The following is a 27569-nucleotide window of genomic DNA, read 5'->3' on the forward strand; positions in this document are numbered from 1 at the left end:
GTATTTTACATCTACATTCGCACATGAGGAATTATTAACGTTTGAAAATGGCCGAAGGTTATCAAATTGTAGCAGGATATTTAATGATTTTGTAATAACTGAGAGCAAAGTGGATGAGAAATTGTTGAAGTTAAACATAAGAAAAGCACCAGGGGTGGATGGGATCTATCCAGTTATATTAAAGGAGGCAGCAAAGGAACTAAGCAAACCCTTAGCCATAATTGTGAGAGAATCCTTGGACTCAGGGGTGGTTCCCACAGACTGGAGATCTGCAAATGTATCCCCAATTCACAAAGGAGGGGTCGAAGGGTGACACGAGTAATTACAGACCAGTTAGTTTAACTTCTGTTCCGGGTAAAATAATGGAGTCACTGGTTAAAGATGCATTGAAGGATCATCTAGACAAGACTGCAGCAATAATTCAGACACAGCATGGGTTTGTTAAGGGAAAGTCTTGTCTGACAAATTTGATAGGATATTATGATGTAGTTACAAAGGAACTGGATGCAAAAAATAATTTTGATATCATATATTCGGATTTCAGGAAAGCTTTTGACACTGTTGCGCATGGAAGACTATTGTACAAATTGGAGCAGAATGGTATTAAGGGTAAGTTGCTACAATGGATAAAAGGATGGTTAAGTGGGAGAAGACAGAGGGTGGTAATCAATGGGTGCTGCTCTTCGTGGACTAATGTTATTAGTGGAGTCCCACAGGGTTCGGTGTTGGATCCACTGTTGTTTTGTATATTTATCAATGATATTGATGAAGGTATATCAGGCTTAATGTCGAAGTTTGCAGATGATACAAAGGTTGGCAGGGTTGTTAATGGCAGTGTGCTACTGCAACAGGATCAAAAAAATTTGGCTGGATCGGCTAAGAAGTGGCAACTGAAGTTTAACCTTGACAAATGCAAAGTACTGCATGTGGGTAGAAGTAACCCCAGAGAAACGTACCAACTGGGTGGTACTACACTTAATTAAGGTGGTAGAAAATTAAAAAGACCTGGGAGTAATTGTGCAGTCAGATATGAAGTTTTCTGAGCAATGCAGACAGGCTGCCAGGGCAGGTCATGGGGTTTTATCAATGATATATAGGAATTTTGCTAGCAGGGAAAAGGAGGTGATTGTCCCTCTGTATAAGGCAATGGTCAGGCCACGCCTTGAGTACTGCATACAGGTCTGGAGGCTTCATTTTAGGAAGGATTTAGATTTACTTGAGCATGTACAGAGAAGGCAACAAGATTGGTGAGGGGAATGAAGGGATCCTCTTACCAAGAGAGGCTTACGTTCTGCAAATTGCAGTGGCTGGAGACTAGTCACCTGTGCAGTGATCTGATTGAGGTGTATAAGGCTTTGAATGGGTTAAGCACGCTGAATTCTGATGGGATCCTTCCACTTGTTCAGATTACGAACCTAAGGGGGCATAAATTCAAATTTAGAATGGACAGATGTAGAATAGATGTGCGGAAATTTGCCTTTAGCCAGCGGGTGGTTAATTGCTGGAACAAACTTCCATCTGTCGTTGTGGAAGTTGATAGGTTGAATAAATTTAAGGAGGAACTGGACAGGCATTTGGAGAGAATGGTGTGATTTTTTTTTTTTTTTTTTTTGGCTGATGCTGCATAAGCTCGTACACTTGCTTTCTTGCATCACATATCGCTGCTGCTACTACTACTACTACTTCCCTCTGCTTTCACTCTGATCCTCTCGCTGCCGTAAGAGGGACAGTGAAAGCCACTGGGGACTGAGGACCATTTGGTTCGTCCTGCTGTCATATGCCGGAAGGTTTGGTCTTTTCCTCTTGACGCTGACCAGGCGTCTTGAGAAGAGAAACACTCTACATGTTCGTTGCCGCCTAAGTGACCTAACAGGGCTTACCTGAGGACCACTTGTGTGTATGGACTAGTGTTTCACTGGTGAGGTCTACTGGAAGTTTTTAGGAGACCATGTGTGATCTGTCATGTGCCAAGTTATCGGGCCTGCACTGTGCACCTCTTCCTGCCTCTGGGAGAAAACCCACCTCGTTGCTCATCTTGTCAGATGCAACTTATGGTTTGTCATTTTCTGGTTGAGCATCCCTTATATTCAGCCATTCAATCAAACACTTTCCGGTCACTCTTAACGTTGAACATCTCATCTTATTTATCTCATATATTAGGAAATGATGCCGATATACAAGAACTTTTCATGTATTTAAAACATATTGGCCTGTACAGGAGTATATAATTTAACATCTCTAACGATATGTTGCCTGTAAATAAACTGTTAACAGACACAATTTGGCCTCAGTAGCCCTTGTGTCATTAATCCCAATAAAAACAACAACAGCTGTGTGCACAAGTGGTTTGAGAAACACTGTGAAGATATCACCCATCTTGATTGCCCCCCCCCCCCAAATTTGCCTGACCTCAATCCAATTGAACACCTGTGTGTTGTTTTGGAACAGGAAGAAGTGAGGTGTATGGACATGCAGCCATCATTATTAGCATTAGCATTATTAGAAGAGGCATATGATGCAAGAAAGCAAGCTTATATAACATCAGCCAAAAAAAAGAAAAAATAAAACCCCTTCCCATTTCACCCATCCATTCACTCCAAATGTTTGTCTAGTTCTGTCTTGAAGTCTTGAACTTATTTAAGTTGCTGACCTCCACTACAACAGATGGAAGTTTGTTCCAACTATCAGCCACCTGCTGGCTAAAGGTGAATTCTGCACATCTATTGTACAATTGTCTTTCCTCACTGAGGAGTAATCTGGGCAAGAGGAAGAATCCTATTAGCATTGAGCTTGCTCAATCCATTGTGCAAGGCCTTATACACCTCAGTTAGGTCACCTTGCAGGTGCCTAGTCCCCAGACACTGCAATTTGCAGAACATAAGCCTCTTGAACACCAACCCTTTGTTCCACTCTTCAATCTTGTTGCCCTTCTCTGTATTCGTTCCAACGCTCTACATCTTTCTTAAAATGCCTCCAGACTTGTATGCAGTACTCACGATGTGGCCTGACCACTGCCTTATACAAGGGTGACAATTACCCCCTTAACCCTGCTAGCAAAATTTGTGTATATCATTGAGTAGACACCATGAGCTACTCTTGCAGCCTTTTTGCACTGCTCAGAAAACTTCATATCTGACTGCACAATTACCCCCAGGTCCTTTTCTTTTTCTACTATCCTGAGTGTAGTACCACCCAGTTGATACATTACTCTGGGATTACTCCTACCCCATATGCAGTACTTTACATTTGTCAATGTTAAACGTAAGTTGCTACCTCTCAGCCCATCTGCTCAACTTTTCTAGATCCTGTTGCAGTAGCATATTATCATTACTCTCATTAACAACTCTGCCAACCTTCCTATCTTCTGCAAACTTCGACATTAACCCTCCTGATATACTGATATTATGGCATTAGATTTTGTGGAAAGCTTTAAAGGCAGCGTGGTTACAGATCCCAATGGACATCTTCAGACATTTATTGGAGTCAATGTCAAGGCGAACTGTGGCACAACACAGTATTAGGTAGGTGGTTACAATTCATTTCATTGATCACTAATGTATATAAAGATAATAGTGAAATCAACACCAAAGTATATGACAAAAGAAAAGATTAATTTCAGACTATTAATTTATCTCACCGACTTTCAAATATATCAAAAAGAATATAAAGGAATATTATTTCTAAAAGTTGCAGGCAGATTAAAATTTCTAACAGTACCAATAATATCTTTGTATCTCTTAGATATCTGAAAGTTAAATTGATAAAAAAATATATAAATATAAATTATATATAAAAAATATAAATTATAAATTAAAAAAATACTGCATACAGGTCTGGAGGCCTCATTTTAGGAAGGATGTAGATTTACTTGAGCATGTACAGAGAAGGCAACAAGATTGGTGAGGGGAATGAAGGGATCCTCTTACCAAGAGAGGCTTAAGTTCTGCAAATTGCAGTGGCTGGAGACTAGTCACCTGCGCAGTGATCTGATTGAGGTGTATAAGGCTTTGAATGGGTTAAGCACGCTGAATTCTGATGGGATCCTTCCACTTGTTCAGATTACGAACCTAAGGGGGCATAAATTCAAATTTAGAATGGACAGATGTAGAATAGATGTGCGGAAATTTGCCTTTATACATACATAAAGTATGCTTTTATTAGCATTAATGCTAATGTTAATAAAGGCATACTTTATTAGCATTAGCATTAGTTGAGGCATATGATGCAACAAAGCAAGCTTATACAGCACCAGCCAAAAAAAAAAAGCCCTTCTCATTTCACCCATCCGGTAACTCCAAATGTTTGTTTAGTTCAGCATTAAATTTATTTAAGCTATCAACTTCCACAACAACAGATAGAAGTCTGTTCCAGCAATCAACTATCTATTCTACATCTATTCTACAACTGTCTTTCCTCAATTTGAATCTATGCCCCCCTCAGGTTCTTAATCTGAGCAAGCGGAAGTATCCTGTCAGACATTGAATGGTTTGAGCCTGCTCAAACCGTTCAAGGCCTTAAACACCTCAATCAGATCACCTCACAGGTGCCTAGTCTCCAGTTGTTGCAACTTTCTGAACTTAAGTCTTTCTTTGTAAGTTCACCCCCTTTGTTCCTCTCACCAACTTTGTTGCCCTTTTCTACTTGTTATAGCAACTCTGCATCCTTCCTAAAATGAGGCCTCAATACCTGTATGCAGTACTCAAGGTGTGGCCTGACCATTGCATTATACAAAGGGATAATCACCTCCTCATCTCTGCTAGCAAAATTCCTATATATCGTTGACAAAACTCCATGACCAGCTCTGGCAGTCAGTCTGCACTGCTCAGAGAACATCATATCTGAGTATTCTTAAATCTATCTCTAAGTATCCTTAACAAGACAATTATTATGGCTGTTAAAAATGGCATAATTTGAATGAAAATTATAACATAGCTAATTTATGGTCCCATTTGTAATTTTACAGTTGGATTCTTTCTATTCCATTTATGATTGGTTTTACTGATAACTTGTATATATGAGGTAAGGCAGTATACTTCCTGGACTGATGGTGTTATGGTTGTGTTTTCTGTGTATGAAAATAAACGGATGTGGCATGTTGTAGTTCAAACTTCCTCCAACAGATGGTGGTACAGAGATTGTCCAGTAGGCTGACAGGTTGTAAGTAACAACCAGTTTCATTAGCAGGATTATTGTCTGTCACAATTTTGCAATGGAGCAATGAACAGACATCAGATTTTTCTTTAAACTGGGCCAATATGCAGTGGGAATGTATATAATTTTAAAATTGTTTATGGTAATGAAACATTAAATCTTATCAATGTGTGAATGGTATAAGCAGTTCAAAGATGCATGTGAGGATGTTTGTGATGACCAAGAATGGACATTTGTCAACCTCTTGAAATGAGGAGAGAGTTGCAAAAGTTTGGGAGATTGTGGCAAGAGATTGTCATTTAACCCTCAGAACATTGACCAATAAGTTTGTTATGAATAAGGAGATGATTCATCAAAATCTGCATGAAGATTTAGGGAAAGGAAGGTCTGTGCAAAATTTGTGCTGTACTGCTTTGTGAATGAGCAGAAGTTGTCATCATAATACAAAGACTTCATCCAGATTTGTTAAGACAATCCTATTTTCCTCAACTGTATTGTCACTGGAGATGAGGATGTTTTGGGTGTTTCAGTATGACCCAGAGACAAAGCATCAGACTGTGCAGTGGACTTCAAAATCATCACGAAGGCCAAAAGAAGTTTTGTTTTCAGAAGTCCAGGATCAAGATTATGCTGCTCATGTTTTTCGACAAACAAGGTATGATTCATGAGGAATTTGTACGTGAAGGATAGTCAATGCTACTTTTTATGTACAGGCACTTAAGACTGTTTAAGCTCATTTCCCGAGTGAGGCTGTAATTTCGAAAGGCAGTTGGTTCTTGTTACATGACAGTGCCTCCTCCATTATGCACTTGTTATGAAGACATTAGCATTAGCATTAGTAGAGGCATTTGATGCAAGAAAGCAAGTATGCAGCATCAGCCAAAAAAAAAAAAAAAAAAAAAAAAACCCACTTCCACTTCACCCCTCTGTTCGTTCCAAATACCTGTCCAGCTGAGCCTTAAACTTATTTAGGCTATCAACCTCCACCACAAGGGATGGAAGTCTGTTCCACCAACCAACCACCCGCTGGCTAAAGGCAAATTTCTGCACATTATCCTACATCTGTCTTTCCTCAATTTGAATTTATGCCCTCTCAGGTGATTATTCTGAGCTAGAGGAAGAATCCCATCAGCATTGAGCATGCTCAAACCATTCAAGGCTTTATACACCTCTATCAGATCACCTCGCTGGTGCCTAGTCTCCAGACACTGTAATTTGCAAAACTTAAGCCTTTCTTCGTAAGAGCACCCCTTTGTTCCATTCACTAATCTTGTTGCCCTTCTCTGTACTCGTTCCAGCAGCTCTACATCCTTCTTGAAATTAGGCCTCCAGACCTGTACACAGTACTCTAGGTGTGGCCTGACCATTGCCTTATACAAGGGAATAATCACCTCCTTATCCCTGCTGGAAAAATTCCTGTATATCATTGACAATTCTCCATGAGCTACTCTTGCAGCCCATCTGCACTGCTCCGAGAACTTCATATCTGCCTGCACAACCACCCCCAAGTCCCTTTCATTCTCTACCACTGTCAGTGTAGTACCACAGAGTTGATACGTTGCTCTGGGGTTGCTGTTTCCCATGTGTAGTACTTTACATTTGTCAATGTTAAACTTCATTTGCCACCTCTCAGCCCATCTGCTCAACCTTTCCAGATCCTGTTGCAGCAGCATAGTGTCAGTAGTGTCCTTGACAACCCTGCCAGCCTTTGTATCGTCTGCAAACTTGGACATTAAGCTTGATATACCATCATCAATATCATTTATAAATACAGAAAACAATAATGGACCCAACACTGAGCCCTGAGGGACTCCACTAATAACATTAGTCCACGATGAGCAGTGTCCATTGATTACCACTCTCTGTCTTCTCCCCCTCAACCACCCCTTTATCCATAGCAGCAATTTGCCTCCAATGTCACACTGCTCCAATTTGTGTAGCAGTCTTCCATGTGCAACAGTATCAAAAGCCTTTCTAAGATCCAAGTATATAATATCAAAACTATTCCCTGCATCCAGTTTCTGACAAAAAACATTTTTGACAAAAAAAGGCATTGTACAAATCAGCCATCCATCTACCCTACACACCCAATTAAGCACCAGCAAATTTGATTTCCTCCTCCTCCTCCTCAAGGTAAAAATTGCCTTTAAAGGAAAGAGATTCAGGATGTTGAGGACATAAAGAAAATGTAACTGCTGAACAGAACATCATCTCTTTGAAAATTTTAGGATGGCATAATAAGTGGCTCACATCTGGTGAGTATAGGCTTGACACACCTAGGGTCATGAGCTGGATATCATCTTTCTTGGTGATTCCTTTCTACTTTTGACGCGCTCGCTCGCTCGCTCTCTCTCTCTCTCTCTCTCTCTCTCTCTCTCTCTCTCTCTCTCGGTAACACTCGGGGATTTTTTTTTTTTTTTTGCTGGTGCAGCATTAAGCCTCAGGCTTCCTACATCATGTAGCTATTAATAATAATAATAATAATAAGTGCATTCAGTCAAGTGGCAATTACTTTGAATAAAAATTAACCATTTTCAAGGTCCTTCACTTTATGTTCTTTTTATTGCAACAGCCCGGAAACTTTGTCACACCTCATATAAATAGTAGGCACTGCCCACAGAGCATATTATATATAGCTTATGCTTTTTGAAAGGTTTTACTGTATCTGTTCTGTGGGCAATAATAATTTTTTTAAATATATATTTTTTATTTTATTTATTTTTATTTTTTTGAGAGGCAGTCACTTATTTTTAGTATTTCTTTGGAGTTTTGGAAATGCGATGCTTTTTGCTTTTTACTTAGGGCAAACTTTGTTCCAATCTATCTCTTTATGTGGTTTAGGAGATTTTCATGGTTTTCCTGCTGTTATTACAGTTAGGAGGTAGTTATTCTCTTGCTGAGTATTACTGCTATAGATATTGCATACTCTTTTAAATTGGTTTTTATTTATTAGAATATATCTCTGCTGTTATTTTTCTTCCTTTTCAAAATTGAGTATTATTTATTTTCCTTTTGTTTAGCTTATTCTTATCTTAAATTTTTTTTTCTTCACATTTCTTTGTTAGGTACAGTAAACCATCGATTTAACGGACTAATAGGGGAGAAAGGGTGTCCATTAATGCCGAAAGTCCGTTAAATCGAATGTAACCTGGAGGGGGGGGCATTTTTTATTGTTCTTAATATAAAAAAAAAAGAAGCTTTAATACAATATACAGTATTGTACAATACAGTGTATAAAATTGTGTTGCAATTTGGCCTTTGATTTACGGATTTCAGAAACAGTTTGTTTTTTTACGCTGTAAATCTCACAGACGTGCTACTGAAGATGCCTTGTTCTAATTTCTCAATTAGCTCTAATTTCTGTGCCACATTTAAGTTCACATGCTTTCTTTTAACTCCTCTATCACTTGATGCTATTTTAAATTGAAAGGATTACAAAATTATTTAATAAATAAAGTGACAATTCAGAAATCACAGAAACACTCTGTATACAACCTGACCACACGATAGCTTGAGGCAGACTGAGGCCGAAACAAAGCAAGTCAGTAGACCTGAGTGTCCAAGTCACGTTCAGCTCGCAAGTCACCGCCTGCTCTTATCTGTAATCTGGGAAAACAGCTATTTGAACACGTTTTCAGAAAGAATGAAAAACAATTTCCTGAATTTGATTATAAAAATAAATGTAGGTAATTATCAAAACAATAATGGAAATATGTAATTATTATTAATTTTTAATTAATAATAACACTGAAGTTTTATATAACCTAAAAAAATAATATGGTCGAGATTAATATGTACAGTACTGTATTATTATTTGTCCGGTCTGTTATATCAGGGTCTGTTAAATCGAAGGTTTACTGTATTAATATTATTTGATATTCAATTGCTTATGTTGGGGTTTTCTTGTTTGAGATATTTTATTTGTTTTATGCAGGCAACTTCTTGTTATCTGGAACCCTTTGAGTTTTAATTATAATGTATATTGCATTTTTATAATATTATGGGGAAGATTGTATATAGTAAGACAATCATATCAAGAAATATACCTAGATAGATCTATAGAAAACACATAGGATAATATAATGTACAAAAGTTAGTATAAAAATGATAATATACGAAACTTATCGTTGCGTACCCACCATCTAGGTGACTTCGTTTGGGGTCAATCACCCAAATTGAAAGTAAAACAGAATAAGGGGTTCTCTGTTTTTGTGATGATCAATATGCACTAAGGCAGAATCAATTTTGAGGTTGAATAACCAATAATAATATAATTTGGTGTAATATAACATATAATAGAAGTTTGGTTAAGTAAATTTAGAGGTTAAATAAATTGAATTATCTAAACTATAATGCAATAAGAAAGATTTTTAATTACTGCTTAGTGATAATTGATTATCTTTCTTAAGAAAATAATCTTACAAACTGTATGGGGGGAAAAAAAAAAAACAGACTGACTGCTCATTAACCCCTTCATGTTTGTTTTTTGTTTTGTTCTTTTGAGTATGGTACATACAGTTAGTATATTATTCTGGGATTACTGCTAGCAATTTGTACTACCTTGAATTTGTAATTGCTAAACTTAGTTAGTACTTTTCATTTGTTGGATGACTGCTTTCTACACCAAAGTCGTAAAGAGACAACAAAGGAAAGCAATATCCTGGTTATCAACATTGATTCATCATGTATTAAGAATCTTTAGATTAAGTTGCCTTTAGGTGGTAGTGATCTCATTGCCTAATCATATGGGATTAAAGCAGAGAAATAACTACAAGGGTAAAAAGAAGGAATTTTGTTTTTGCAAAAATGATTATAATCGACTCAGACATTTTTAGTTATGTTTGCGTGCGCACACACACACACACACACTCTTTCTCTCTAAGTGTGTATTGTCTTCATTATGTCTGTCTGCATGTAACAGTGGGACTCCCAGATTTTCATGAAATTTTGTATGTGAACTTGTTAAAAATATTTGTCAAACCAAATGTTGTAATTGGACAAATAGAAATCTAACAGTTGTCATTTCTTTTTTCTATAGAGTTTGTATGGGGAAAACAAAATTGTAGACTAAATACAGGTTCGATGCTGTATTGTTAGCTTTAGACAGTCTGTGCATGCTTTTTGCGTATTGTTATACACAACATTGTAAATGGGATGTCACTTGTGAAGAGATATATAGAGAAAAGAGATTTAAAAAATAATATGGGAAAAGAGTAATAAATATTATACAGTTTTAATTAAACTAAATGGTTAAGTTTAGTGAATTTAAGTCCATGGAGTTTCATTAAGTGTTCTATCAAGTTATCATCCTTGTAATTACAGAAAACCCCCGCTATTCACGGTATCTGTATTCGCGGTCGCTGATTTAATATAAAATGAAACCTAAAAAAAATGTGAAATTTAAAGCGCCGTAAACATTTTCCGCCATAAAAAAACATGGGCGTGACTAAAATTATCTTTCCTGGTCAAAACAGCGCTCAATGGGTGGGGGGAGAGGGGTGACAAAATCGCGAGCGTGGATGTTTCTAGCTAATCCTTGTTCAGTATGTGTTATGCGCTTGTCATGGAAGGTTTCGTCGTTTGCTTTTAATTTATATGCTTATAAATTGAATAAATTTATAAATTGATATGCTTACAAAAGTGATAAATCTACCATTTTGCAGTAAAACAGACTTTTTCGAGTGTGTTAACGGAAGAAAGTGACTTTATTGTGGACAAGTTCTTTCTAACCCGTACAAAAATATGGCTACGAATAACAAAGGAAATGTGAAAAGATCAAAGAAGATGATGACATTAGCGAATAAAATTGAGTTATTAGACAAAATTTCTAATGGTGAAAGTGTCTTCTCAGTGGCAAAACATTATAAAATCAATGAGTCAACGGTACGATCAATCAAAAAATCGGAAGAAAAAATCCGCCATAGTGTCCGTGAAAACGCGCTAATTGCTTCAAAAATTTGCTCTAACTTGTGATGTTAAATTAGAAAAAATGGAAAAAGCTTTAAATCTGTGGATAGAAGACCGAACTCAAAATAAAATTCCGTTAAGTTCACTCATCATTCGTGAAAAGGCAAAACTCCTTTATCAACACTTTAGCGAAACTGGTGATAGCACTGGTGGGATAAGTTTTTTAGCTAGCAAAGGCGCTGGTTTGAAAGATTTGTTTGAAATTTCTAATAAATATTACATTTAATATTAAATTGTTTCTTATTTTCATTTCGATGCCTTATGCTTGCATTTCACTATGTACTGTGTATGTACATAGTCATATTATGAAGGTACATATAATACACACATAGACAAAATTTTAGACTAGTTTTTCTTATATATTTCATACTTTTGAACGGAACCCCTTTATTACTTACTATGGGAGCCATAACTCAGTATTCCCAGCATTTCTCAGGAACATAACCACTGCGAATAGCGGGGGTTTACTGTAATTGATAAGGAAATAATTATATTTACTTTTCATTTCTAGTACAAGTGGGAATGAAAACACACAGGGGAGCATAATTTAAGTTGGAATGGATGACTGCAGAATAGATGTGTGGAAATTTGCATTCAGCCAAAGAATAATCAGTTGTTGGAATAAACTTCTACCGAGTGTTGTAGAGAAGGTAGTGGGAATAAATTTAAGGAAGGTTTGGAAAAATTACATCCTCAAACAAAAAAAATTTTTTTTTTGTATCTTTAAGATAAAAGTTAAATTCTAACAAGTTGATCTGCTGATTGCAGTTTTATTATAGAAACTTAAATAAATTTAGTTATTTAAGGATTTTAGTTATCTAATCTTTTAATCAAACATAACTACATACATTATTACATATACTACATACATTCTATTTTCTTTTAGAAATTTTTGCCACTAAGAGAATTATAATCCATTTATAGTCAATTTTTTATCCCTAAAAGCAGTTATCTCCCATCAAGCAATATCCTGGTGGCCGACCTCGGTACCACTTATCTATCATGGATACATCCTGATGAAAAAATCCCCTTACATCTTCTGAATTCAGATTAAAAACTGAGGTTGGAATGAAGAAAATTAATTTTTAAAGACTTTTGGCAGCCCCTATCTTTATAACATTGCAGCAAAGTTGACATAAGAGATTCATAATTGTCCACTTTTCTTCTTCCGAATGATCCATGCATGTACATGTTTTGAACAATCACCAAGTTGCCTATTTCAGTCCATTACCTTTTTATTTCAAATATGTCATCTTTGAGGAGTTTGAGACCCAATGAAAATTCCATCTATCAATTTTGCATCTGTTTAATTGAAAAATACTTCCCTTAGGTAGCAGAATTCATTTTGTTTTTTATTCAGTGCTCTAACAAATTGCTTTGTTAATTTAAGCTTTTTATGAAGAGATGAAAGAACCTATTTTGGTTCAGCCATTGGAACACATTTTGTATTACTCTGGTAATACTTTCCAATTCTTTGCTGCCTTGTATAAAGTTTTCTTTTTGCACGACTATTCTACAAAACATGGAAAAGAATGGTATTTTGTGAAATCTCCCAGTAGGCCGGTGAGTAATTGAACCTTAAGTTCACTACAGATATTCCAAGCAAAGCCGTGATATTTTATTTCACTCATACGTACTTTCATATGGTTCTTTCAAGCCAACAACATGAAGTAGAGGGACTGGCAGGAATGCATTTTCATTGTGCAGCAAAACAACTTTTAAACTTAATTTTGAGGCATTAATAAATATATACAATTCATTAGAATTGTGTTGAATATCCAGTTTTTTCAGAAGACTGCTAATACTTTACAGAAACATATACCACTTTTCATAACACAGTTTTGAAAACACTTAGCATTAGTAGAGGCATACAATGCAAGAAAACAAGCTTATGCAGCATCAGCCAAAAAAAAAAAAAAGCACTCCCATTTCACCCCTCTGTTCGTTCAAAATACCTGTCCAGCTCAGCCTAAAATTTATTTAAGCTATCAACTTCAACAACAAAAAATGGAAGTCTGTTCCACCAATCAACTACCCACTGGCTAAAGGCAAACTTCTGCACATCTATCCTACAACTGTCTTTCCTCAATTTGAATTTATGCCCTCTCAGGTGATTATTCTGAGCAAGAGGAAGAATACCATCAGCACTGAGCATGCTCAAACCATTGAAGGCTTTATACACCTCAATCAGATCACGTCGCTGGTGCCTAGTCTCCAGACACTGTAATCTGCAAAGCTTAAGCCTTTCTTCATAAGAGCAACCCTTCGTTCCATTCACTAATCTTGTTGCCCTTCTCTGTACTCGTTCCAACAGCTCTACATCCTTCTTAAAATGAAGCCTCCAGACCTGTATACAGTATTCAAGGTGTGGCCTGACCATTGCTTTATACAAGGGGATAATCACCTCCTTATCCCTGCTAGAAAAATTCCTGTATATCATTGACACTTCATGATGTTTTTGATATACCGCAGACTCTCGATTAACTAGGAAGCGGATTAACCGGGACACTTCAAGACTCCAAATTAAAAATCAACCAGAAATCAAAAAATTCAAGTAATAACTAGAATAGGTATAAACAGATATTTTACAAGTTGTAAATAAGCGACAAGCAGCATTATAAGTCGTCATTGGGAGATTAGTGTACCTATCTTGCAATCTCCGCTGTCTTCACACCTGCCGCTCGGAAAAAAAAAACAAACAAAAACACCCAAATGTTTAGTTTGTTTTAGTGCGTCGTGTCGATTGTTGTGTTCCATTGCAGCGCAAAAGGACAAATTTTGTTTCGTTATTGATGTCAGAATTTTTTTATAGTAAATTTTTTTTTTTTTTTTGTTTAGAAATCGTAAAAATGATGGGTAAACACAAGAGTTGCATTTTCAGTTAAACAAAAACTTGAAATTATTCAAGTTTGAAAACGGTGCATCTGTTAAATCTCCAAAGAACCATTATAATGTTGGTGACCAACCATACGTAATATCGTAAAAAATAAAGGGAAGCTATTAGATTTAAAATCGACATCGTAAAAAAATATAGGAAAGTTATTAGACTTAAAATCAACATTGCAAAAAATAAAGGGAAGCATCGTATTGGACATGCGAATAAGTTTTTTGTTTTTTATCTATCACCATATTTTTTACTTAGGTTGCTGAACATTTTTCGATACAGTAAGTCCCCAACTTACGCAACTACAGATTTACGTAAATTTAAAAAAAAAAAATTTTTTTTAGGATTGTAAAATTTTAAAAGAAACAAAAATAATAAATAAATAAAATAAGCAATCAATAACGATGATCATGGCATGCACAAGTGAGATTCTTACAATTTATTTATTTATTTATTTTTTTTTTATATGACTGAAGATGATTTCAGTGAAGGGAGACACATTTCACCATAATAATTTGAAATTATTATGGTAAAAAAACCCACGCAATTCCGGTATTATCGCAAATGCAATAAGATCGAGTTTACTGCCCGTTTATAATTAGATGCATGAACAGAAAAGCCCAGTAACCCGGTTTAATGGCAGTGACCTCCAGAAATCTGCTTTAGTAAAATGTGAGTTCACATGAGGTGATAATAGTGTGTTTCCCCCTTAACCCTGTGAAGTTCTTTTCAGAAAATTTAATTTTGACCGTTATCATGGTGCTGACTAAGAGAATAAGTGACAGCACTACTAGTAAATCTGCCAACAAAAGGAAAGCCATCGATTTGGATTAGAAAATTAAACTAATAAGAATGTATGGAAATGGCCAAACATTAACAAGTATCCCACAGCAATTCAGATTTGTCAATAATAATACAGTAGCAATTTGTTATTAGTCATTCCCGAGTTACGTAAATCTCGACGAAGTAAGAAGTCCTGGAATGTATCTGTTACGTATGTCGGGAACTTTTGTATTTTTGGATTAACTGGGAAATCGATTATACGGGATTTGTTTTTTACCCTCTATCCTGGAAAATCAAGCGTGTACTGTATTATAATTTTAGTTTGTGCTTCAAGTAGTTTCTACTGTTGTAACATAGAACCAAGGTGTTCTAATAAGTTTAAATCACAAACTGCCATTCATCTCTTCTTGCTTAATCAAATTTGGCATGTTATAATTTTCTGTTTGAGTTGAATCTGAATGGTCTAGCAAATCCTGCATCATAAGAATCCTTGCTATATTTATCACTGCTTCCTTTATCCCATGATTTTGTAGTATTGGTAGATCTTCGTTATTTGGAACAGGCCTTATTGCAGATAATATGTTAGGATATTTTATGGTGTGCTTACTTTACTTTTTCTGGACATCCCTGATATCCAGAAAGAAGTAAGCATGCAGAACTAGCAATCATCAGAAGTAAGCATGCAGAACTAGCAATCATGGTTATTGCTATATCATAGGGCATACTTTTAATTTTCCCAGTTGGCCATTTCCTCAGATTTGTGGTGCAGGTAAATATAGCACATGTGTGGAACCCAAGTTTTGTCCTGAACACCAGTTTTGCAACCTGAGTACAAAGAATGTGCACATTTAGTAATACCACAGATTTTCTTCCTCTCTGTTTTAGTTGTAAATTGGCCACACACATGAATGAGTAAACCAGAAAATTTCTGGTTTACTCATTCAAGCAGTAGTCTCCGCATGAAGAGCATGCATCGATATACAAACTGTGAGCTGGCAGATATGCACCTAGTGTATGGATTAGCAGACGACAATGGATGAGCTGCTCAATGAATTTATGGAGAACACTTCCCAGACAGACATGTACCATTTTTGTTTTGGTACATGTCTGACTACCGTTTGTTTGCACGTGTGCATCAAAATGTGTGCGATTATGGGTCATTTAGAGGTAACAGGAGTAGTGCGGGCAGACCACGTTCGACGCAAACTCCCGCCATGGAAGAAAGTGTGTTGAATGCCATCCAGAATAATCCTACTATCAGCACACGTGCCTTTGCCTCTGCCTTAGGAGTGTCTCATTGCAGTGTACAGCGTGTCTGGCACGCCGATTCCTTACACCCATTTCATCTCCAAAGGGTTCAGTTACTGCTCCCACCAAGATCATCCTGCACGTGTGTGGCTTTTGTGCAGTGGTTTCTCCAAGAAAGTGTTCAAGACTTGAATTTTTTAGCCTATGTTTTGTTAACGGATGAGGCTTATTTCACTCGGGAAGGCTTATTCAATCAGCACAATGCTCATGTGTGGGTACACGACAACCCACATGGTGTGCGCCCCCATGCGGCACAACATCGCTTTGCAATAAATGTGTGGGCCGGTATGGTCGGTGACTGCTTAGTTGGCCCATACCTGTTACCATCCCGCATGAACTCCGCTAAATATCAGATCTTTCTTGAACAAGTTCTATCAGGATTACTTGACGATGTGCCAGCAAATGTGAGAGACAACATTTGGTTTCAACATGAAGGGGCGCCTGCCCATTATGGAAGGTGTATTCGTGACCATTTGAACAGGCGTTTTGGCCGTCGATGGATTGGCCGTGGTGGACCCGTTCCTGGCCCCCACGCTCACCTGATTTATTGAGCCTTAATTTCTTTCTGTGGGGGGCCCTCAAATCTGTCGTTTGTGAATCGCCTGTGGAGATGGAAATGGATCTCGTGGCGTGACTCGTCTGCACTGCTGCTACTGTCAAAGAAACTCTAGGTGTGTCTACCGCATCCTCCAATCCATGCTGCGTCTGTGTCACGCATGCATCGCGTCTCATGGTGGAACCTTCGAGCATCTGTTGTAACATCATGAAATGCATCTATCTTGTACTCCATTGTTAATATTATGTCAAATAAATGTTTGCCACTAATTACTGTCTTGTTTGTGTCATTTCTGCTTCTTGTGCCTCTGCTACTATTTTCCTGTGACGTTTCCGGTTATGGGTTCCTATGCGATTCACATTCCTTTAGATGTTACCTACCTCCCCTAAATTTGTACCAATATTTTTGAGACACCCTGTATATATGCAGATAAATAGCATCTATATTTGCACTATATCTACCATTTCATTATTGAGAGAGAGAGACCGAACATGTTAAACCTCCCAAACATTATTGCCATCTATGAGAATATGCAAACATTATTATTTACAGATAATAAAACAGATCAGTATCATATCTACTTCCCTAAATTGTAGTAAGATATATGTATTGTGGGTAAATACAAAAACTTGTATCTGTAGAAACTGTAATGTGTTGTGAAATTTTTTAAGAATTATTTTTAAAATCTATGCATGTAGTAGTATTTTTAAAATCTGCGCATGTAGTAGTAAACAGCTGATGTAGTAGTGGTGATAAATGTGTTTGGTGTTATTGGGAGGAATTGATTGGTAAATGAATGTTTTTTTTTTTTTTTTTTTGATAGTGCTGTATAAGGCTTGCTTCCTTACATCATATTGTCAATACTAATTCCCTCAACATTTGTTTTAAACTGATTTCCAGACACTAGCTTCGATTTGGTATCTACATTAGATTATCTGCAGATAACTGATCAAGGTGTTTGAGTCTTGTAAGATTTGAGTGAACAAAATGCCAAGGGAATTAAACTAAATTAAATGCTCATGTCTCTTTATAAGTATACCCTTTTGTTGACTATTGGTGGGTGCAGGGAAGAGCAATGTTATTGCTTTTCCCTGCACCCACCAATGGGCCTGCATCTCTCTCTTGAAGTGGAATCTTTTAACCTCACATAATATTTCTGATATGCATTATTATATGGCGTATTACTTTTTATAATGGAATAATTACCTCTTTATCTCTATTGGCATAGTTCCTATATATCATTGACTGAACACGATGAATTTAGATTGTATCAGAGTACAGTACAGTACAATCTCATGTAAAGTTTTCTGTTCATGAAACTTCATATCAGGTTACATTGTTACTCCTGTCCTTTTCCTTATTAAGAAGCTTGAGTTCGGTGATACCAAAGTTACTTTAGGATTATTGCTACCCAGATGCTATTATATATTACTGCTAACCCCCGACAGCACCTTTCATTTTCCAATTAGTTACCTGCCATTTCTATTCCATCCAAATAAATTATATCTTGTTGAAGTAGCATTTCTTGATTGAGGTTGTGATTCTGGATTTTTTTTCCCATATTTTAAAAACTTGCATTTTTGCTTCATCTTTATACTGTTGGCTTTTCTTTATTCTCTTCTTTGTCATATTTGAAATGTGAGTGCGCATGACAGTATTCCGAAGAACGAGTTTCAGATGAGACATAAAACCAGACTACAGTTTATTGGTTTAGTTCTGTTATTATTTTTTTCATACACATTATTTCTTTTATCCTTTGTAAGCTAATGCATTTTAACGAATAGATGGATATTGAATGTAATTTGTTTTGAATTTTTTTTCATTGGGAATATTTTGTTCATATGTGACTTACAAAGTGTTATTAACAAGTTAAATTATACATGATCTGGAAATATTTTTTATATTAAAATTTTCACTAATAATATTTTGGGGTAGAGAGCTTCAAACTATGTCAGGTTCAAACTATGACATTGGTTAGTGCATTTGCATCATTACACCATTGTTGAATTTTTTAGACACACCGAAGTTTGTACACTGTTATTATTATTGCAGCATCTCACATTGTGAAATTCTTCACAATAAGTTGCCCTCCTTATCCTTCAAATAAGTAATGCTTCCCCATTAGAGAACACTGCTGTTACTTATTTTCAGTTGAGTACTACCATTCAGACATCACTGTTTTGAAGCTATTTGGCTTTTCATCAGTAACAGATAGGTATCCAGAGGTATAAGGAGGGTGGCAACCCAGTTGTGACTTATTTACACAATATTAGAGACACCAAAAGGTGCACTTCTTAAACTAATAATATTTTAGGCAGAAGTCCTCAAACTATGTAAAGTTCAAATTCTGGTATTGGCATCAATTATTGCTACATCTCATATTGTGAAACTGAAAAGTAAGTAACTGTAGTCTTCTCCAATGCGGAAGCATTATTTATTCGAAGAGGAAGGAAGGCAACTTATTGTGAAGGATTTCACAGTATGAGATGTTGCAATAATTATGCCAATGTATAAAATTCAGAGGTATAAAAGGTGACAACCAACCCCTTATACCTCTGAATTTTTTAGACTTTGAGACTTGCTTATACAATGTGAGAGATGCCAAAAGGTGTACTTCTTAGCCTAATAATATTTGAGTGCAGAAAGCCTCAAATTATGTAAAATTCATACTATGACATTGGTTAGTGCATTTGCAACATTACTACATTTTTGAATTTTTTAGACAAACTGAAGTTTGTACCTTGGCATCATTATTGCAACATCTTATATTGTGAAACTGAAAATAAATAACAGTAGTCTTCTCTTTTGGGGGAATGTTACTTCTTTAAAGTGTAAGGACTGCATCTCCTGAGAGATTTCACAATATAAGATGTTCCAATAATTATTCCTATGTACAAACTTCAGTATGTCTAAAAAATTCAAAAATCATTACTGTATAAAATATTATTAGAGTAAGAAGTACACTTTTTGACATCTCCCATATTGTGTAAATAGGTCACAGCTGGATTATCACCCTGTATACCTACTGCTCTGATCAGAAGTCAAATAGTTTTGAAACAGTACTGTTTGAGTGGTGGTATTCAGCTTAAAATAAGTAACAGTAGTGTTCTCTAATGGGGAAGCATTATGTATTTGAAGTATATGGATGACAACTCATTGTGAAGGATTTCGCAGTGTGAGATGTTGCAATGATGATGCCATTGTACAAACTTCGGTTTGTCTAAAAAATTCACCTGTGTGGTAATGATGCAAATGCATTAACCAGTGTCATAGATTAAAGTTTTCATTAAAACAGTATTTGTTGTAATTGAATTTTATTGTAGTAGTTCATGACCCGTGAATAAGAAAGCTCTTGACATTGTGGGGTCCTTGTATTCTGTATAGGGGATATATATTTGACACCATTGTAAATGCATGCACATACACACACAGCAATAAAAAACATGCAACTTTATAAATTAACTCTAATTTCATGTTTATTCTTTCTGCACATCAGTTGGTTGTCTTCACTTGAAAGCACAAAATGGCTCCATTATATATCTGGACTTCTGAAAGCAGCGCTTAGAGTAGTAGAAGCTGTTGATCAAGAAAGGAGGCCAGTACTTGTGCACTGTTCTGATGGGTGGGATAGAACTTCTCAGATTGTTGCTTTAGCAGAACTCATGCTTGATTCATATTATAGGACTATGGAAGTGAGTACTTTTAATTTTCTGTAACCATTAATAAGTAATCTCATTAGTTCTTTGACATTAAATTGTGTTAGTTTAACCTCAGTAATATTTGCTCAACTATGATAAACAGTATGGTGAACTGCAATAGCAACTTTAATTAACAAAACAGCAGCTTTAACAAAGTCTCTCTTCGCAGCATCCAATCAGTGGCTGACTATGCTGCTGTCAATTTTGTTTGAGTATTTTATTACAAATGTGAAGTTAAATAAATCACTATTATAATTATAGAAATGTATTGTAGTATAATGTGATTGATAAACTCATACTTATGTGGCTCACAATGATTTTCAGTTTTAGGTTGTCTGCAAGCAATTGTTATTTACCTAAGGTAAGGAAAGGAACTGATGTACCAGATTTATCAGAGATGACCTTGTACAATCACTCCCCGGCTTACCTAATACTTGACATACGGAATTCGACTTTACATAAGTTTTTGCCGGCTGGTGCAAACTTAAAAAATCGTGGAAACGTATTTTACATCCCGTAGGAATAAATGGAGGTATCGTGAAAATAACATAATGTAACCACAATAACACTTTTTTTTTTTTTTTTTCTTTTGGTAATTTACTCCAAGGCCTCAGAAGTTGAAATTTTCACAATATAACTAAGCTATTTATTTCTCTAAAAGGTCATTTTTGTACTACACTTTCATCGTTATCATATGTTCCATTATAAGAATCAATTTTGAACGCCTTTGTGATATTTTTCTAAAACACATTTCTGGAGGTCACTACCATAAAACAATAGAAACAATTTGCACTTTCCAGTTTATTGGGCTTTTCTGTTAGTGCAATCTGTTATAAACAGGTAGTAAACTCAATCTCATTGCATTTGCGATAATACCGATAACTGGAATTGTGTGGGTTTTTACGTTACAGTATTATGGTGAAATGAGTTCCCCTTCACTGAAATCTTCAACCATATAAAAAAACATAAGTTTTCCTCTTCATTCCTATTTACTTATTACAATGGTGAGGGGAAAGGGACCAATGGAAAGTGTAAGTGCTGGCAGTGCTAGGAAACGAAACAAAATTGGTTTAGAAATAAAGATGATTAAGAAGTACGAAGCAGGACAGAGTTTGTCATCTATTGCATGGAATTAGGTCTCGCTGCTTCAACAGTAAATACAAAGGACAGTACGGGTATAAAAGAACATGTTAAAGGATCAACACATTTAAGTGATCACAAAATAGCATTCAGATGCTATATCGAAGATGGAAAAGCTTATTAATAATATGGATGGAAAATCAGATTCAGAAGCAGGTCCCTCTGAGTTCAATGGCCATTCAAGCAAAAGCAAGAATTATTTATGAAGGTATTATAATAAAGGATAAGTACGGCAAACCCCACGCCAAGTTCTTGGCAAGCAATGGGTGGTTTAATAGGTTCAAGCATTGCGTTGGTTTCCAAAACATTAAAGTATGCGGTGAAGTCGCCAGTGCCAATTCTGCAGCTGCAGAGAAATTTTGTGATGTGTTGGAAAAACCCCTTCTAAATGTCCACAGCCCTCAACTTCTGCAGCGGTTTGCTTTTCAGCTGGAGAGTTAATTCTGGCAAAATGCTTGAAAGGTAAAACTTGCTGACATTATGCCTGTCTTCTCTCTCTTTTTGTAATTTTATAATTTTGAAATTTTTGTAATTTTGTACACTTTTGTAATTTTTCCTGTGCATGGGATAAAAAAAAAAAAAAAAAAAATTCTATTTACATTTTTGTTGAACATTTCCTTTTTTCTTCAATCAAATTCAGCGTGCACAGATGCGAGTGCTGCACGAGCATTTAGGGAAATTCTGACTTACGTAAAATTTGACTTACGTAGAGTTCCATGGAACGCAACCCTTACGTAAGTCGAAGAGTGGCTGTATTAAATTTGTGCTGTATATAAGGAAACATTTTATGGTGCAAAATCTTAAAATGTAAGATTTTAATTTTAAGATTCACAGTAATTTGTGTGTGGGCCTTGCAATGTAGATTGCATTTTCTTTTTTATAGGTGTTATTTAAAATTTTTTTTTTTGCATCTATGTTTCCTTGTGATGTATCAAAAGAAAACATATGTGCCATGTTATAAGTTATGAGGAGGACGTGTGGTTAAATCAACATCACTAAAATTAAATTAAATTAAAGGAGACCTTGATATACCACATTTAATGATGAAAGTTAAGTGAAAGGCATTACGTGGAAATTAATAATTAATATTGTAACAAATATAGCAGCATAATAAAATAACAAGTATAGGCAGCCCCTTGATGGTATCTTCACCTTGTCGTGGTGATGAGGCTTGTGTGCTCTGACAATCTCGAGAGCCATTGCGGCAGTATCATAGTTATTAATAGGTTCACCCCAAGCTGGATGGGTCTTCGTGAGCTACGAGCCAGACTAAGAGAGATACCAAGGTAGGTGTGACTCTGTAGCCCAGTAAAGCAACGTACCTAGGAGAAGGTGCTCTAAATAACACCTCTGGATGAGGGCAGTAGCGCCTACAATACAGGCAAGGAGTGGGGATAGAAGCTAGCTGAACAGTCACTGTCCTGACAGCTTAATGATATTTTATGTCATTACAGCACTGCGATGCAGAAAGCCAGCAGGGAAACAACTGCATTACTATATCCCTAGAATAATCACTATGGCACGAAAACTACAACTGGCCCAGAGTGCCTGGCATCCCTTTAATGGGACAGGGGTGCTAACAATCTCTGTGCTTAGAACAGTGAATCTTTGCAAATTGGAACATGGAATGTCAGAACACTGTTTGCTGCGGGAAAACTTAAGAATGCAATCCAGGAGATCAAAAGACTTAATGTACAAGTGATGGGACTGTGAAACTAGATGGCTTACTTGAGGCACATGTTTCTGAAGACACGACCTTGTGCTACTCTGGAAATGACAAGATGTGATGCGAAGTCAAGATGTGACAGAAACAACGATTAAGAATTGTTTTGCAAACAGGTTTCAATAAAATGCTAATTAACAGAGATGAGAGGAATGAACTACTAGAAGACGTTGAGCAACCTTGGGAAGAGTTCCAAGCGAGGTTTGATCAGGGAGAAATTGTTCTTGATGAATTTTTAGAAGTTGATAATGATGCCATAGTAGCTGAATATATCCGAGTGACTCCAACAATTTCGAGCATATTTAAAGAACTAGTGACAATATCCACGATGAGTTGGATGAAAATGAGAGCACTATTAAACCTTCCAAACAAATGCTGGCAGCATTTGAAACATTGCATCAAGGCCTTCAGTGGGAAGAAAATGTGACAGAAAATATATCTGAGTGTATAAAGTTTAAATAAATGCGAACATTTTTATGAATGGTGTACAACAAAAATAACTAAATATTTTACGGCATAATTCTTGTTTGGTTTTTAGGAGCATTAGCAACTAAGGCTATATTGCTCCAGGGATATGCGGCGGTCATTCCTGACCTTCCTGCATCCTCCGTATTTGGACATAATTCTTAAAAGTATTAGTAAATTAATAAGAGGAGTTTACCTCAATATAGTACGTGGAACACTTCCGTATGATACCCTCCAGAAATTAGAACGGAAAAAACGAAAAAATCGACAACTTACCGGTACATTAAAGTAAAATATAAATAATTAAAGTAAAATATAAATAATTAAATAATCAATTTAACACAATTCAAAATCAATTCAAACCAATTAAAATTCAAATTAACGCAATTAAAAGAATTAACGAAAATATTCAAAACGATTTTCCTTCCTGAAGCTGACAATGCTTTTCGACCGACTGTCGTGATCACAGGAATGAAAATTACCGAATCAGGATAAACCTGCAACTTAAATAGTGATTATATGTCTTCGCGCATGCGCGTAAAGGTCCACGCATCGGAGATCAAATATGGCCGCCGAACATTAACAGAATTCTCGTGTAATTTAATTTCAACGGTTTCTGCAATTAATAGTCGCGTATAATTACGTTGAACGTTAAGTATTTTGGCCTCGTTAAATAAAAAAGTATGTTTTTCGTTAATGGCATGAAAGGCTAATTCTGACGCTGCTGACCGAGAAGCACGAACTGAGGCTTCGTGTTGATTTACACGAATATTAACAGAAAACCGCGTCGAACCCTGGTAAGACGAGTCGCAATCACCGCAAGAAATGTTGTATACTAGATCATTAATTTGTGTTGCGAACGCGGAAAGAACCGAGCGATTGTTCAGTATAGTGTGTAACTTCTGTATAGGCCTAGCTATAATTTTAAATTCGGTATCTTTAAAGAATCTGTTAAGTTGTTTGTGCCACTGTTCAACATATGGGACAGAAATAAAGTATTTTTTGATATTACTATTGCTGATTGGTGTAGTATTTTTTATCCTATCCTTAGCTTGTACCCTAATTCGATTTATTGTGTTAATGGGATAACCCCTGTTCAAGAATCTGCTAGTTAATATTTGTATTTCTGAGTCCAAAGCAGAATCCGTCGTTGAATATTTATAGGCATTTAGAAATTGATTAAAGATAATCGATCTTTTGTAGGTGAACGGGTGGTAGCTATTATAATGAAGAAGCATACCGGTGTTTGTGGGTTTTCGATAGATGCTAAATTGTATTTTGTTCGAGTCACGGGTAAGCGTGAAATTTAGAAAGTTTAATGACTTAGTATCCGTATCTTCCCTTTCCAATGTAAATTTGAGTCTAGAATGAATATTATTAAACGAATGTAAAATGTCTTGGATAGTACTACTATCAGTAATAACTAGAACATCGTCTAAATACCTCCCATAGTATGTGATACGGGGACGAAAAGGTGTCAAATGTATCTGCTCAATCGTTGAGAGATAGATCTCTGACATTAAGCCACTCAGGCTCAAACCCATTGGTAATCCAAAAATTTGTTTGTACACCTTGTCTCGAAAGGTGATGTAGTTAGCCTCAGCTAATAGTTTAATTAAGTGAAAAATTTCCTTAATGGGCAGCTTCGTATAATTAATCGGTGTCGAGTTTTTATTTAACATATCCCAAATAATATCTAATGTGTATTCAACGTTTACATTCGTATATAATGAGGTAACATCTAATGAGAATAAATTGTCATTGTCGCCGAGTCTACAGTCTTTAAGATTATTAAATAATGTATCGTAATTCTTAATCCCAAATTGTATAACCTGTCTAAAAGGTTTTATAATATTATATACATGTGTGGCTAAGGCTGAAAATGCCGAGTTCCTGTAGGAAACAATAGGTCGAATCGGAAATCCAGGCTTGTGTAATTTTACCTGACCAAAAAGTGCAGGAATATTGTATGTTCTGGACTTCAATTCCTTCAACTGAACCATAGTAATGTAGTCGTTTTTACGATATGTGGTTAACGTTTTATTGTATTGATTTACCAAATTGGTAAACAGTGCCGGTTCCACTTCACGATAAGTGGAGGTATCAGACACAACTGAATCTAACTTATTAATATAATCATGTTTATCTAGTATTACCACTGTATCTCCTTTATCTGCCCTCTGTATAATAATGTCCTTATTTTCTCGAAGTTCTCGTAAAGCTGAACTGTCATGTGTATTCAATTTAGGAAGTCGCGTTTCTTTTATGTCATTTACTACTTGGTTAACTTGTTGAATAAATACATCTTTTTGTGGAACACTACGAAGTCAAAATTCAATATCAATTACGCATTGTTTTTTTGGCAGCTTTCGAGGTGGTAAATTATAATTTAATCCTTTGGATAAAAGTGAAATCTGGTCCTGCGATAGTGTACACGAGGAAAGATTTGTAACCTGTTGATATGTTGGTTCGTTGGATACTGGGTGAGGGGGTGTTCGTGAACTAGCCGACATATTCTGTGGTAGTGCGTTATGTGTCTGTGGGGGGGATGTCACCCAACTCGTGTGAACTTGGTCGCAAGCTCGCGACAATGTGTTAGAATTCGCATGAACGTGTCTTGAACTATTCGATAATGTTTGCAACTTATTAACGTGTCTGTTTTTTATTTCTGAGGCTTGTGCTTCCCGTCGCAAATCTATGGAGGTCTTCAATACAGACCAATCGTTCGGATGTAGATAATTTTTTAATTTATCGCGAAGCTTCCTAACCTGGGAAAGGTATTTTTGTTTATCCGAATATCGAGATTTTAAGGCAAGCTTAACAATATTACGTGATGTCACCAGTGATAGTTGTTTTATGCCTGAAATTTTTTGATTTAAATTCACCCTGGCAAACTTCGGAACGATGTTGTTTTGAAGGCAATATTTTAGGAAAGAAATATGGTAACTTTGGGCCGAGTACCTTAGTGTAGATTTAATGTAATTTTGTACCAAGCCATTCAAAAAATCTCCCATAATTGTGTGCTGAAGTGGGATTTACTCTTTGAGTAAATCCCACTTCAGCACACTGTGATCACTGTCACCTAGTGGTTCCTTTATCTGCAGATTCTTAATGCATGTTAGCTTGGGGGGAGACAAAGACCAATAGATTGACAGTAGCCACTGGCAGAGGTGAAAGAGATTCTTGCACTGCTTCTATTAGAATGAGCAGAAGCCTGAAAAACAAGATGCATGGTATATCAGAGACTGCTGGGAGCCATTGCGGTACAAGTAAACACATGGGTTGTGTTAGGGTAGCTAAGAATAGAAACAGGTGCAGGTATACTTGCGTGTACACCAATGCTAGGAGTTTAGTAAATAAATTTGATGAATTAGAGGTATTGCTCAAAACATCAAAGGCAGATATTGTTGGGATATCAGAGACGTGGTGTCACACAGATATAAGGGATGCAGAACTGCAATTTGGGGAGTACAACGTCTACAGAAAGGATAGACAGGATAGGAAGGGGGGAGGGGTTATGCTATTAGTTAAGAAACACATAAAAACAAAGGAAGTGAAGCCAGTCGACATCGCTGGACAGTGCAGTGTTGAGTCAGTTTGGTGTGACATAAGCATTGGGAGATCAAAATTGAGAGTAGGAGTGTGCTATAGGCCTAATGACTCTGATGAGTATAATAAGGAACTGTACAGGGAAATAGAGTGGGCCAGTAAATCAAAAAGTCTTATAATGGGAGATTTTAATTTCCCAGATATTGACTGGAATTTGGGGGCTGGTTACTCACACACTAGCAGGGCTTTTGTGGATTTATTGGATGATTGTTTTCTACATCAGCATGTTCGGGAGGCAACTAGAGGGAGGAATACTCTTGATTTGATTATCAGCAGTGATTCTTC

At 36.3% G+C, this 27569-nt stretch overlaps 1 protein-coding gene across 3 annotated transcripts in view; it reads left to right on the plus strand.

Annotated features, from left to right (window-relative positions):
• The window catches only part of LOC150089581 (phosphatidylinositol-3,5-bisphosphate 3-phosphatase MTMR4), a 371703-nt gene that overhangs the window by 188170 nt on the left and 155964 nt on the right, over positions 1–27569 (plus strand). For all 3 annotated transcript variants that reach the window (XM_090389550.1, XM_090389552.1, XM_090389551.1), the window contains exon 8: positions 20146–20341. In XM_090389550.1, the coding sequence (XP_090245676.1) occupies positions 20146–20341 (196 nt within the window). The remainder of the gene's footprint in view (positions 1–20145; positions 20342–27569) is intronic.

The sequence above is a fragment of the Mastigoproctus giganteus genome, chromosome 2, assembly GCF_048544385.1.
Source record: "Mastigoproctus giganteus isolate SK-2022 chromosome 2, ASM4854438v1, whole genome shotgun sequence".
Lineage (NCBI taxonomy): Eukaryota > Metazoa > Arthropoda > Arachnida > Uropygi > Thelyphonidae > Mastigoproctus > Mastigoproctus giganteus.